This window comes from Rhyacophila brunnea, unplaced genomic scaffold (assembly GCF_057557595.1).
Source record: "Rhyacophila brunnea isolate RB1 unplaced genomic scaffold, BYU_Rbru_1.0 scaffold_19, whole genome shotgun sequence".
Classification (NCBI taxonomy): domain Eukaryota; kingdom Metazoa; phylum Arthropoda; class Insecta; order Trichoptera; family Rhyacophilidae; genus Rhyacophila; species Rhyacophila brunnea.
Genome location: NW_028232848.1, coordinates 32,876,567 through 32,890,804, shown reverse-complemented (window position 1 = coordinate 32,890,804; position 14,238 = coordinate 32,876,567). Strand labels below are relative to the sequence as shown.

Below are 14,238 nucleotides of genomic sequence, written 5' to 3'. Positions count from 1 at the left end.
ATACGACATAATTGTCTCAATAAGTTACAGTGCCACATTATGTAAACACCGCATGTATTTATTCCAAATGTTGCCCTTGAATGAAGTGTAGAGATTTATTTCACCGAGAAGTATACAAGAATAATAAATTTATGTCAGATACCATACAGACGTAAACAGTAAGTGAAATTTTATGTCAGATGCATGACATAAGTATTACGATATGAGTACCAAATGACGTAAACTTAGCATAAGATGATAATATGTGATAATATAATAATATGATAACCTCTGTAAGTGTTTCAATATCCGTAGCGTCGGGGATGTGATACGACTGGCCCAGGATAGAGAGATGTACTGCAATCTGGTCACGAATTTTCAATAGAAGACATCGCCAAAAGAATAAGAAGATGTAGGTACCCTTTCAAAATTGTTAACACCAGTTGATTATAAAAGTAGGTGATATTAAAAGTGTATTAATCACAAAGATTTATTGAACATATTACGAGTATTATATAATTTCAAAACTTCCAAGAGAATTAATAATATATAAGCACTAGAAAACATATTTTTGAAGAATCTTTTGAATTATTTGTTATATGAAAAAAATGTTTAATAACTTAGGTCTTGTTCTGCAGTAGTTGAATATGAGTATTAAAATTTTTGAAAAAAAAAGTATTTATTTTATATTGTTCGTTTTACTTTTATATTATTACGAATTTTTATACGTATTTATCCACTCAATAAACAGACGTTTTTCGTTGCCTAGAATTTTGATACTGGTCTTTCTAGTAATGAGAATATAAGAACATTTCGTTACTTCAATTTAATACTACAACTAGAAAACTTGATTTTTACTGTTTTTGAGATAGCTATTGATTATTATTCTGCATTTCCTTCTCTACAAAATGATAAAACTAGACATAAGTCAGAAGTTAATGGGAACTGTATTAATTTTGTGTTAGAAAATATTAGATAATTTAAAAATCATAAAAGCATTAAATAAATAAAATAATATATATACAATATTTTTTTCATATAATTGAATATTATTTAATTGTTCCCAATTAGACAAGCACATTTTTCCATTTTTATCTTCAATTATAATTAAATTTCATTTTCCCAACAATGACCAAATCAGAGTTATCTAGTTGTAGTATTGAAGTGCGATTTGGGATTGAGTACCTATCCTTTTAAAGACGTAAATTTAGTCTTATACAAAAAAACAGCAAAGAGCACTAATCTAGTAAAGGAAGTATCTAGGAAAGGAAACATGGTTATGCGTGTAATTGAAACCAACAAATATTTTCCATTGTTTATTTTTAATCTTATCATTTTCGAAATATTTACAGAATTCTTACCACACCTCCTCACAGGAGTACAATTTAGGAATGTTTGACATAATATTATAACAAAAAAATAAATAACTATTTATTGGTATTTCTGAGGAGTTGGAAATGTCTATTTAAACATAATTATAATGTACTTCTAGTATGGGTGAAAGGGAACATTTTTTGGTTTTTGATGAATCTAAAAAAAACTATTTTCATTAAATTTATAAGGTAAGTGTTCAAAATTTTTCTAATAATAATTACTAATTTTTGAAATTATTATTAAAAATAATTTACAAAATGATAGTTGTTTTTAAGAAATATAAAAAAAAATATTTAACAAGAATAATTATATTATTACAGTATAATACATTTCCAGTTTATTTATATTAGTATACAGTTTTGTAGACATTAAAAAACTCTACAGTTTTTTTTAAACATTTAAACCTTTTTCAAGCCTCTTTTTTAAACTGATCATTGATTTATGAAACAGATCTTCGAAAATAATATTTAAAATTAAAAATATTTATTTTTACATTAACAATTTTCGTTTTTTTTTACAATACTAATACTTTCCAAAACAACGTTCGTAAACATTATAGTATCAATTATTCCGTTCACCGTTAACTCTTTCATTTCCAATCTATAAAATGAAAATATATTAGAAGATAGTGAGAAATATATTTTTCAGAAATAAAAAATATAAAAATTAAAAAAAATCTTACAATTTCATTTATAAGTATATTTTACTTGAATAAAAATTTCGACTAAAAATAATAACATACCTATCTATTTACAAACCATATTATTATAATAATATGTTAATTTTTTTTATAATTACTTATTTTAAAATATATTATACTTATTTACACTTCAAAGTTGGTAAAAAAATTCATTAATTTTTTACCTGACTTGCATTATAATAACATTACATTAAAATATGTATTATACTTTAAAATCCTATGCATCTTAATTATTTATTTGATTTTAAATTATATCAGTTTAAACTTATTGAGCAAAACCAAAAAATCACATTTTGTATCTTGAATATAATAATGTAAATTAATACACAACAGTGAACATACATTTTAATTGAGATATAAAAAAAACTATAGAAATTTTTCGTTTGTTTATTACAACAATAATTATTATGAAATACAATATTTTTGATAAAAGATCTGTTGCCACTGCTATCTATGCAGTCGTGTTTACTGATATCACGAAAGAGTCACCTGCGATATCATTTAAAAATGTCATAATATTATAATATTATAGCGCCTGAACACGTGCATGGATTAACTTGCACCAATAGTGTGCATTTTAAACTAACGCGATAATATCTGTTTACGCATAAAAGTTCTGACTGTCTCTCCAATATCATTCTTCAATCGTAAGCGAGACGCGATGCTGTCATTGTATTGTGCTATTTGACAGGTTCGTAGATAATCGGTAGTTCGTATTTCTTCCGACAGGTTCGCCACTATTGTTCTTTCAAGATCCAATTATTGCGTGAAAATTCAGAAGCTTCGGAACTTTTTTGATCCATGTATGCAATCTTGAAACTTGCACGATAATACGACGTGTTTACACGTGGATATTATGGTCGCGATAATACGTACTGTAAGCAGTAAATCCATGTACGTGTAAAATGAGTTATAATATGCTTAATTCTTTATTACCTACTGGCAATATTGTGCAGTCACATGTGTTATATTTCGTGTAAACAATTCTGATAGAATACAGTTACAGGCATCTTTACTTTGTATAATTTGAATGGTATTAGTATTTTAAATAAACAATGGTTTATTAAAACTGAGAATTTGAATTTTATAATAAGAGTTAGAATTTAAAACCCTATTTACTTCATTGCATACTTTTTATTTACAATTTCATCCAAATAGTTATTAACTGGAATCGATACATTAAATTGATTTCTACTTTTATTATAAATATACATAGTTCTAACATCTATTATAAATTGCTCTACTTTTATATATACACGCATGTATGAAATATTATTATAATAGCTCAAGTTATTAGTACAAATAATAATAATAATGATTACGCTCTTAGGGGTAACAATTATTTTTATGCATTGACTACGTTTTTTTTTAAGTATTAAGATTATGATCCACCTTTATTATTTACATAAATATGTAATATTTTTTATTATTTAAATAAAATATTTAAAAATAAATACAAAACAAAGCTTGGAAACTACTTACATATTTAATAATAATAATATATACTTAATATGAAATTATAAAAAGTAAGAAAATGCATGATTAATTAATTATTTCGATGTATTAAGTATTTTCCCTTTTATATATTATTAATTAATTAAAATATTATTTACTCAATCATTCAAATAATTTATTAATGTCATTGAGTTATAATAAATAAAAGATAAGTAACAAATTGGCAAATTAATACTATCGACTGAGGGTAGTACTTGATGGAATTTGAATTTAAATTTTAATCGTTTTGAGTTTTTAAAATTCCATTTGAGAATTTTTTGCGACTCGGGTTTTACCTGTCGGTATCTTCTGGCATTATGCGTACTCACCAATTGCAAATACACACTCATGACGAATACAGTTTATTATTAATTATATTGCAAATATAATACAATTAAAAAATGTAATTCAATTAATTTCTGAATGTATTAATTTTAACGCACCATGAGCGTAAAACCAAGGCATCTGCAAAAGACATATTTTGCATATATTATGGTTTGAAATCTTCGTTTTGTTAGGAGAAATAGAGTTTCTAAATAAAAACCATATTATTTGGTTTATATCCACATTATATTGCATGTTCTTTCAGTTACTTCACTTTTACATTATCAAGTTAACGACTTTTGCAGTTTTGCATTTAATCTCGAAATTGAAAAATTTGCAGATGCTTGGTTTTACACTCACGGTACGTTATAATGTAAGGTATTTACTATGGATTTTTACAGACACTTTAAATATAAAAAATATTAAATAAAATATATTTATACATGATCCTTTACTTAGGTAGTAAAGGTTATCTTCTTTTATTGTATTAAATTGCTATATAAACAATATTTGACTGTGTTTGCTATTGGGGAGTGCGTATGGTGCCTGCAGATGCAGAAAGGCAAAACTTGGGTTGCAAAAAATGACTCAAATGGAATAGTACAACTCAAATCAATACAATTAGAATGTTTTTATATTTCAAACTAATATTTTTAGTGAAATATTTAGAATTTATTCTAAATAAAAATGATGTATTTTCTCTTGAGTATTATTTTCATCTACATAATATTATGTAATATATTACAACCCTTCCCCATTTTATTGTTGAACATGTTATAAAATAATGATGTTATTTCAAAAAATATGAAGGGATGACGGCGTGAATATTTAAGTGGGGTCAACATTTTATTGTTATACACAGGCAAAATGTTTTAGTTTAGTTAACAGGCAGAAGTGTTTATAATATATTAAAAAAATATACATAATTTAATGTTTCTTCATCATTAAGTGTGTGCTCATAGTGAAGAGAAGCGGTTAAATTAAGGAATAATAGTTGTATAGAGTGTGACTTTTTTTTCTTCTACGTTACCGCGGTCATTTGTGAAACTAAAAACCGCACTTTGCATTCACTTTCAAATACATTTGCCGCGCCAACAATTCAGTGTATGTTTGATATCGCGTGGAGTTTTGTTAACATTAAAATGCCTAAACGTTTGCGGAAGCAGACGAAAAGTATTATTTCGAATGTAGAAATTGTGAGAAATAGAAAATAACCTTTTAATTCCTCTCAATAGTGCCAGAGATATCTATCATAGACCATATGCTATGACAATTAATCAACACGAAAGGAACACGTGACGTATTAGTATAGTAGTAACAGTGTCAGTCGTTGCAGCACTGTGACGGGAAAACTTGATATTAAAGTCACACTCTAGTAGATTTCTTTCAATGCAAATTTTACTCTCTTATACATATAGCATCAAGGCCGTCTATAGTCCGGCTGTAGCACTAAATGGCGAGTTTCTATGAAAGTGGTATATATTGCGTAACTTAGAATGAAATGCGGTGACCTGTTGATAGTAAATGAAGATTTTCGATTTCATATTTCGTTCATATCGATCAAAATATTACCATTTTTGTTTCCAATATGAAACAATTATCATTTTCTACAAAAGTTTACAATATTGCATTTGAAGTATAAAAAATAACTAGCACTGCAATCGAAATTCATAGTGAGCTTTGATATATTCTGAATTTTCACCTTTGTCCTGTATGGTCGCATATAATATTGTACCCATTTATAATGTAGGTGAAGTCCTGTCTTTAAAACAACGACCAGAAGTCATTCGTATCATGTGTCATTGGAAAAGTAGCGAGTAGGGATATTGCTTTAATTTATCGCTATTATTTTCCGCTTCGCTACACTGTGAGCGCATCGTACGTATTACGCTATATCCTAGATGAAATCGGCTGTAAAACAATACTGAAGTTGTCCACGACAAAAAAATATACTTAAAACAATAAAGAGCGACATTATTTAAAAATTAAGATTTAATTTTTAACCGTACCTAATTGTCGGGGCGATTCATTCGACGTTATAAAAAAAACTATTTTTTTTGTTAATGTTAATTAAATCGATTTGAAATACACAAGAGCAACGACGCTGATTCCTGGATTTAGCAATATATATTTGTTAGTATTCACACCAATCTGTAGAATTTACTAATCGATTCCTCGTGTTATGTTTCCATGTATAAATGTAAAAAAATGAATGTTGCCTATTTATTTGTTGAGATAATTTATATTATTACTGCACTCTAATCAAATTCTAGATGTTCCTGTGCGGCAATGCTGTGCCCACATCGTTCACACCCTGATTCAGCTAGGACATAGCGTTATAATTGCTTCAATAATACATAAGTATTATGTTAAAAAAAAATACTATTTTTCACAACAAAATAACACATGGAGAGAAATGCTCAGTAAATAATAATCTTAAATATAATAATATTACAAATGTATTTAAATAAATGGAGGGAATTTTAATAAAATCATACACATTTCTTTAGAATCACATACTTTACTATTATGTTGTTTTTTTGCTTATTCAAATACATGATAGATTTATTTGATAATATTACTAAAATAACTAAGACAGCGTCATTATAAAAGTTTAAATCACTCTTTTATATTATATAGGTAGGTAAGTAACTTGTCACTTCAGTGTTTCATTGATTTTTTACAATTATTATAAAACAGAATCAAATCCACACTTTAGGAATGTTTTTTTTTATTTCATTTAAAATGCATATTAATTTAACTTACGGTAGGTATATAAATTACATGGGTCGTAGTGATCATCTGCCGATGAATGAGGATAAGACGTACGTCGCCAAACCAACGGCGACAGGTGATAGGACGTACGCTGACACCGCATGATTGCTCGTTTGCATTGCAGCCGGATGTTCACCTGTAATAAAATAAAATATAATTTTGTAGTAAAGCTTTATGCCGTGTCCACATTGGCAAAAAGTTTCTGGCAACCTCATTAAATTTCACGATAATTATCATAATTTATATGACCAAACTGTACAGAGTTTTTCTTATTAGAATTTAGAAAAATATTTGCAATTGAACTTTTGTGTTGTATGATTGTCCTAATGAATTTGAATTTACATGCGCCTGTCAATTACCTACGTGGTCGCAGCCATGATTTATTCTGGATTGGAACCGTTTCCTCGTGTCAAGCCTATCAGGCACCATTAGCGAGGGGTGCAAGATTAGTAAATGCGCTCCCTAAAGACATAGACATTCTCAATAATGTACTTTGCATTTTGTTTTTGAAACTGTATTTTTTGTATATGATTGTATGTTTTTTGTTTTCAAAATTTATATTTTTCTGTGTTAAATTGTACTTAAGTATGTTTTGATTTTTTTTTGTTATTATTATATATATATATATATATTTCTATATTCTCTTCTTCTCTCTTGTGAGGGTAATGTTTGACTTATAATGTAAATCTCATGTTGTGTACGTCTTGAATTTAGATTTGTTATGTCCACAATGTTTTGTATTCTTAAATAAATTTAAAAAATATATATTAAATTAATGGTTGAACAAGCAACTTGATCTGTTTTATTATAATTAAAGTGGGCACCGCATTGTCCGCACAGGAACATCGAGAATTCGATTAGAATGCAGTGATAATAAATCGACTTTGTTGAATTTTAAGTTAATTATCTCAACAAATAAATAGACAATAACCATTATTTTTAGCATTTATACATGGAAACTGATCATGAGGAATTGATAAGTAAATACCACAGATTGGTGTGAAAACTAACAAATGCATTGGATTAATTATTAAAATAAAATAAAAACAATATGTAATACTAGTTGTACTTATTATATTATTTGAAAAGGTCGGTTTTGTCCCATTCAGTTGTCAATGTCTCCTTGAAGCGGACAAAACTGGTCTTTTTTGTTTAATTTTAACAAAATAATATTTATTTGTCAAAAAAGAGCAATAAGCTTAAAATCGGAAAATTAGTTAAATTAGCCACATGCACCATATAATACATGCACAACTGAGAAAAAAAGATTCTACACAGAAAGATTCCCATACAAAAATGATCCAAAAATCAATTTTCTTTTGACTCTCATCAAAAGTAGCGATTTTAGATTTATGTAAAACCTTTTTCCTTTCGCAAACAGATTTGTATATATTATGTCTATATTATGTAAGTTTCATTGGATAAAAATCATGACCGCCATTCCATTTTTGGCGATAAATAATATGCTCCTGGCGAAGATAAGGTTGGGAAAAATTGTATAGCCTGCTGACCAGAAAATTAATAATTATTAACACATTTAAATATCATGCTAATTATATCTGGCAAGTACACATATTATTTTTCAATTTGTGTGTGAGTCAGGGTATGGAACTACTAGGTTGAGCAAGTGTCTGACATCCATTTCTCATAAAAAACAAAATCTGTTAATACAAACCTCTACTCTGTGGAGGCCCATAATGATCCTATTAGGATCGGACATGGTCGAAAAAAAAATCTAATGGCCCCCTAATCGTTATGCGCCTAGCGCGTCTTCAGCACTGAAAGACTTTTAATAATCAATTATTTTTTATATAACCAAATTCTATATTTTTTTATATTTCCTCTTTCAAATAATGGATTTTTAGCATATTGAGTAAGTCACAATATAATTTCAATAATAAAAATATTTTTCTGATAATATCATACGAAACATTTAAATTGTAAGAATATAATTTTATTTTACTATACATTTTCGGTATGTCCACGATGATCGATCGGTTATTCGTCAAGCTTATAGTATAGTGTCGTGGGTCCCTTGTTCGAATGCCGGGGCTGGCAAAAAGTTAAATTTGTTTTCAACGTGTGTTTGGACCCGATAGATTAAACAAGTGACTGCACCCATTTATCTTAAATTCAACATTCTGTTAATAAACCCCTTAAAAGGCGGTCCATATCCACTTAGGAATGTAGAGCTAATATAAAAAGACAGCTACTCGGTATTCAGAATTGGCTAAAAAATATTGTAGTCACTCCCCATATTGTGTTCATGTAATACTATGTGATAATAATCTCACTACTACTTACTATATTTACAATAAATTAACCACTTAAATATATATGACCTATGTGCATTGGTAAAATTACACTCTTATTGAATTAATTAAACAGATACCATGCTCAAAATTTAAAAAGGAAGAAATACAGTGGAAGAAAACAAATATTCATTACCACCTAGGCCCGTTTCAGACGGAACACCGGTGTCGCGCTCGATATACTATAGGAGGCCCTTGTATTTGAATAAGTGGACCTTTGTATTATGTTTATGAACGCTCTAGAGCTAATAAGTCAACGTGTGTCCGGTACAATTTTTCGTCGGCCGCTACATTCTCAAGCCGCCAATACACTAGTTTTTATTACCGCAGCTAGGGAATCCAATCCCGAGCCAAAATTCTGATCCCGGGATTTCGGGATTACAATTTGACAATCCCGGGATCCCGGGACTGGTCCCGGGATTGACATTTTTTTCCATTGTTAATATAAAAATTTTATATTTACAAATAACATTGATAAAATCGGTCAAAAATAAATCTAGTATAATTTATACTATTTAAGACATCTATTGTTAATATTTTATATGTTCAATCTTGGACGTACATAAGTTTAATGGAGTAAATAATATTGTAATATAAATAATAATGTGAATTTAATATGAGATTGCTGTTTCTGGTAGTAAAGACATAATGAATGGATTAGCGAGATTTAAAATAGTAAAGCAAATAATCATGGCGTACTTATGGCCTTTCCGCTTCATAAATCTAATTAGTCAGCCAAATATGAAACTGCCGTAAAACGTATGAATTATCATGATGGAATTACTTCGTTAAAAGTGCGAAGCATTGTTTTTTCCAATCTTTCTCATTTTTAATAATTTATGTGAAAAAAATAAAATGAATCGGCAACCTACACATGGGTATAAATTAAACTTCATTCAAACTCAGTTTATTTCTAATGTAGTTATTTTTTATTAAAAGTATTTTTTCTGTTATATTTTCGCTTTTATTTTATTTTCCATAAAAATTGATAAAAAAATCAATCCCGAAATCCCGGGATTAGGTTTATCAATCCCGGGATTCATAGGTATCGAAAATAGCTCGGGATCCCGGGATTGGAATCCCTAACCGCAGCCAGTTTTATGTTCTAATTTGTAACGCGAAATTATGCATTGACTCATTAGCTCTGGACGTTCATAAACATAATAAAAATGCCCCTTTATTCGAATACAAAGGCCTCCTATATTATATCGAGCGCGACACCTGAGTACCGTCTGAAACGGGCCTTACTGACGATAAAAACTTTATTTAAATTTTATTTTATTTAATTAATTAAAAAAAAAATATGCTGATATGTTCCCAAACGGGATATTTTAAAATGTAATCAGATACAATATATACAATTTAATTTTGAAATAAATGATGTAGAATTTTTTTTCTTATTATTAACAAACTGAAGTATCCGGATTCACACTGAGTCACTTTATTAATAGATATAAGTATTATATTTAGCTCATTCAAGAAAACGATAATAATTACATTCATTAAAGAAATGAAATGAAAATCGAATCCAAAATATGCAAACATTAATTGTCGTAAGAATTCAAAATTGGAATGTACAGGAAATGTAATTCGAATAAATATTCGAATTTGTTTTAATTATGTAGAAATCTGTTGTAGATAAGTAGGAAACGGAAATCAATCAAATATATTTTTACTGATATAATAATATTGATCGAAGATCTACAAGAGTAATTCATTGAACTACAAAGTGCCGAAGCACTTCGCTGTAATTATTACCACAAACTGTTGTGAAATTTGTAGTTGAAACTTACAATAAAAAAGAAAACATTGAACTTATCAGTGGTATTTTCAATAAATAAAAACCAAATTTCTATACAGACTTCAGCCTGAAAACGACACGAGGTTGAGCATATCTAGTTAGGCTTGCAAATTTTTTTCAAATTTCACATTAATAGTTCGATTCGCAACATTGAGTTGCATTACTGAATTGTGTAGACACTATTAAAATAATTATTAAATATATTTGCGTTAATCTACGAATCTTTCCTTGTGTCGCAAAACCAAAACTATTAGGTACCTCAATTTGAGTTTGGATTCAAAAAGCTTAAAAAATTCTGATATACTTAATATATAATTATAATACTATTTCTTTTATTCAACGAATATTTTAATAACGAAAAACCGAAACTTAACATTATAACGCAATTTGATACGTCGTAGTTAAATAAGATGGCCGTAGCTTAATTGGAAAAGCATACTGGCGCGAATCCAGTAGATACAAGTTCAAGTCCCGTCGGGTGTACAAAATGATTTTTTCTAGTATGTATGTAAGTACTTATGCACGAGATGTTTTCAAATTATATATATTCATATTATATTATAACATAAGAAAACCAATATATGAAAATAATAATTGCTTTTGAGATCAATTTATTGTAAAATACTAAAGTGTCTACAATGTAATTTTATTTAAGAGATTACATATCACTGGATTAGCGCATAGATGTTATGCATTTATATATATATATATATATAATACTAGTACAATATAAATATAATACTCTTTCCTGTGAGATTCCTATGAGAAATAGAGCCCCCTGATTGGTTATAATGGCCTTGGTGACAGAACTCACATTATTCATTCAAAAATGTGAGTTATGACATCAACAGTCAACTTTGTCAACGATCTTCACATGGTTCATAATGACTACATGTATGATACCTTACTATTTTTCTTTAGATAGATTAGTCTTTAGAATCACTCGATATATTTAACTCAAAAAGGACAAAATTGCGAGTAAATGTGAGTTATGACTCTAGACGACTCAATGTTCTGATCATTATTAAAATATGTTTTATAAGTAGGTGCCTATTGCAATATATTTTAATTACTTAATTGAATATATATTTTTTTATTTAGACCGCCTTTGCAGCTAAGTAGGTACATACAATTTTTTTCAATATTGTGCTTTTGGGGTTCGATGTGTGGTACTACTAGGGGAGTCGTCGATGTATCGTAGGTGGATGCAGGAGCGAGTTTTATTTGTGGCGTAATGGTCGGTACAATAGTATGTTACAAAAGTTATGTTACAATACTTATGATACGGGTCCGAAGTCCGCACCTCGGTACAATGAGATATTGTGCGGGACTATACGGAAAATGAGATTCTAACAGCTCGGGAACTTGTATTCGAGTGACCTTTCGATGAATTATTATTTGCAATTTATACAATCAATATAATATCTAAACAATATAATTTAGTAAATAATTATTTGTTCGAGACAGCGAATAAAATGGCGTTTGCGTCAATCGACATACGGGTAGCTGGGAATTTATTATTCCAGTCATATAATTTGATACCACGAAAATATATATTTAATTTGTAATTCGATATCTCTACAAGCTTTCGTCTTTGTTGTGAATAATTATAATAATAGAAAATGATTTAATGTATATTATACGCACTCATTTGATTTATAGTACGATATTTAGAATTATAACAGAATCTTTGTCTTATGGATGTTATATAATATAATATATGTAGAGAGCGTGTGGGTAGGATTTTTTTACTATAAAAAAATGTACAAAATCATCCGAAGTCTCACGTAACGTGGGTTAGAAAAGCAGGAATATTTGTACAGAAAAATATTTACAACCCTTGAAAACAATGTTTATTCAGAGGTAAAATAAAATATTTCTCCGTCGGAGATTTTGTTAATAGTCATGTATAAATAATCTCTGGGTGTATAAATCGCTACTCTGCTATTCCACCAAAATATTTCTCATTTTAATTACACATTGAGCCGATTACAAATGGCCGAAAGAGGTCGCCAGAATTCCGCTTCACATATAAATGACGCCAATTTACAAAGGCGAGTTATCACGGTGCGTATTTTCATTAATCAAAAGCTCTCTTTTAAAATATCCGATACAGTATATATCATAAAGCCGGACTTGATCCAACATTAAGCTTCGTAGTTAGTAGCATGCTGCCAGCAGTAATAAGTACCTAGTATGAACAAGGAAAATCATTACCAGTCCGCAACTAAATTTAAATGTTATATAGTAATACACCCGATCCTTTTTTTGCACGGTTTCGAAATAACACGGTTTAAAGAAGTGTTTTTTTTGCTTCAACACATTTTACGTGCATATTTATCAAATAATTGCGTTGCAAGGGACCGCACGCCACTGGTGCATACATATGTTGTCACCGGATGCCGCCCAGATATACATACGTACATACATGGCGTCACTAGTCAGTCACTTCGGGTTTGATACGAGAGACGCGCCGCGTGCTTCGACGTCAGCGTAAATAATTCCAGCGATGAGAGTGATTTTTCGCCAGTGAAAAACAGCAGTAACCGGGCATGTTTATTGTCAAGTAGCGACATTGAATGAATATAATATTTTTCTCTCTGCTAAATTTAATTTAAATCTAAAACTATGTTTTTTTATATAATTATAAATATTTTTTGTAAGTACTTATAAATAATAAATAAATTAGATTTATTTTTGAGTTTAAGAATTTCGTATTTTGAGTTAAGTAATGGAACATATCTACCATTTTTGTATGGGCACCTTATCTTTTTTACACGGTTTTGTTTTTCACGGTAGTCTTTGGAACGTATCCCCCGTGCAAAAGGAGGATCGGGTGTATATAGATTCCTTAAAAATTAATTTCTTTTGTGAAAATTGGCAGATCATGCACTACGAAAGGGCAGCACATTAACAGGGCCGGTAAAAATTATAGATACCGTAGATTTAGATGAATTTACATTTTTTTGTCTGCGTCCTTGATCAGAAATTCAATTAAATTTATTGCAGTTTTTCAATTAAAATAGAAAAGATAACATACAATATAAATAGTAAAGAGGTAATAAAATTATATGAATTTTGAGATTAAAAATAACCCGACCACTACACCAGTCAATTTATGAGTGGCGATGGTGGATTTGCCGTCAAACTTTTTGAGCTTTGAGCGAGAATGTGATCTGAAAAAGATCTGGTCATAAAGCTAATATTGTAGCTTTAAAAAAAATATGTTAGTCCGTATTATTTTATCCTAGTTTTTTTGTATTGTATATTAAATGTATTAATTAGTATTAATTATTTTTGAACATTCACTATGCTCCTATCTCACATGAGTACTTCTATTAAAAAGTCTCTGTAAACTCAGTCAAAGCACACTTGAGATATTCCCAGGCGTTAAAAACTTCTGATGATTTACACCTAAACGAAGAGATTCGTGATAATATGTTCAATTGAGATCGAGTGTGGTGCAGGTCGGGCAGGTA

General features: G+C 29.0%; 1 protein-coding gene across 2 annotated transcripts in view; it reads right to left on the bottom strand.

The window, feature by feature from the left end:
• Window positions 1-6,608: 6,608 nt before the first annotated feature.
• The window catches only part of LOC147072910 (protein amalgam-like), a 1,013,334-nt gene continuing 1,005,704 nt past the window's right edge, over window positions 6,609-14,238 (bottom strand). The window contains exon 8 of one of the 2 annotated variants that reach the window (XM_085945913.1): window positions 6,609-6,782. In XM_085945913.1, coding sequence (XP_085802039.1) covers window positions 6,670-6,782 — 113 coding nt within the window. In that variant the 3' untranslated portion in view covers window positions 6,609-6,669. The remainder of the gene's footprint in view (window positions 6,783-14,238) is intronic. The other variant, XM_085945914.1, reaches the window with a different exon arrangement.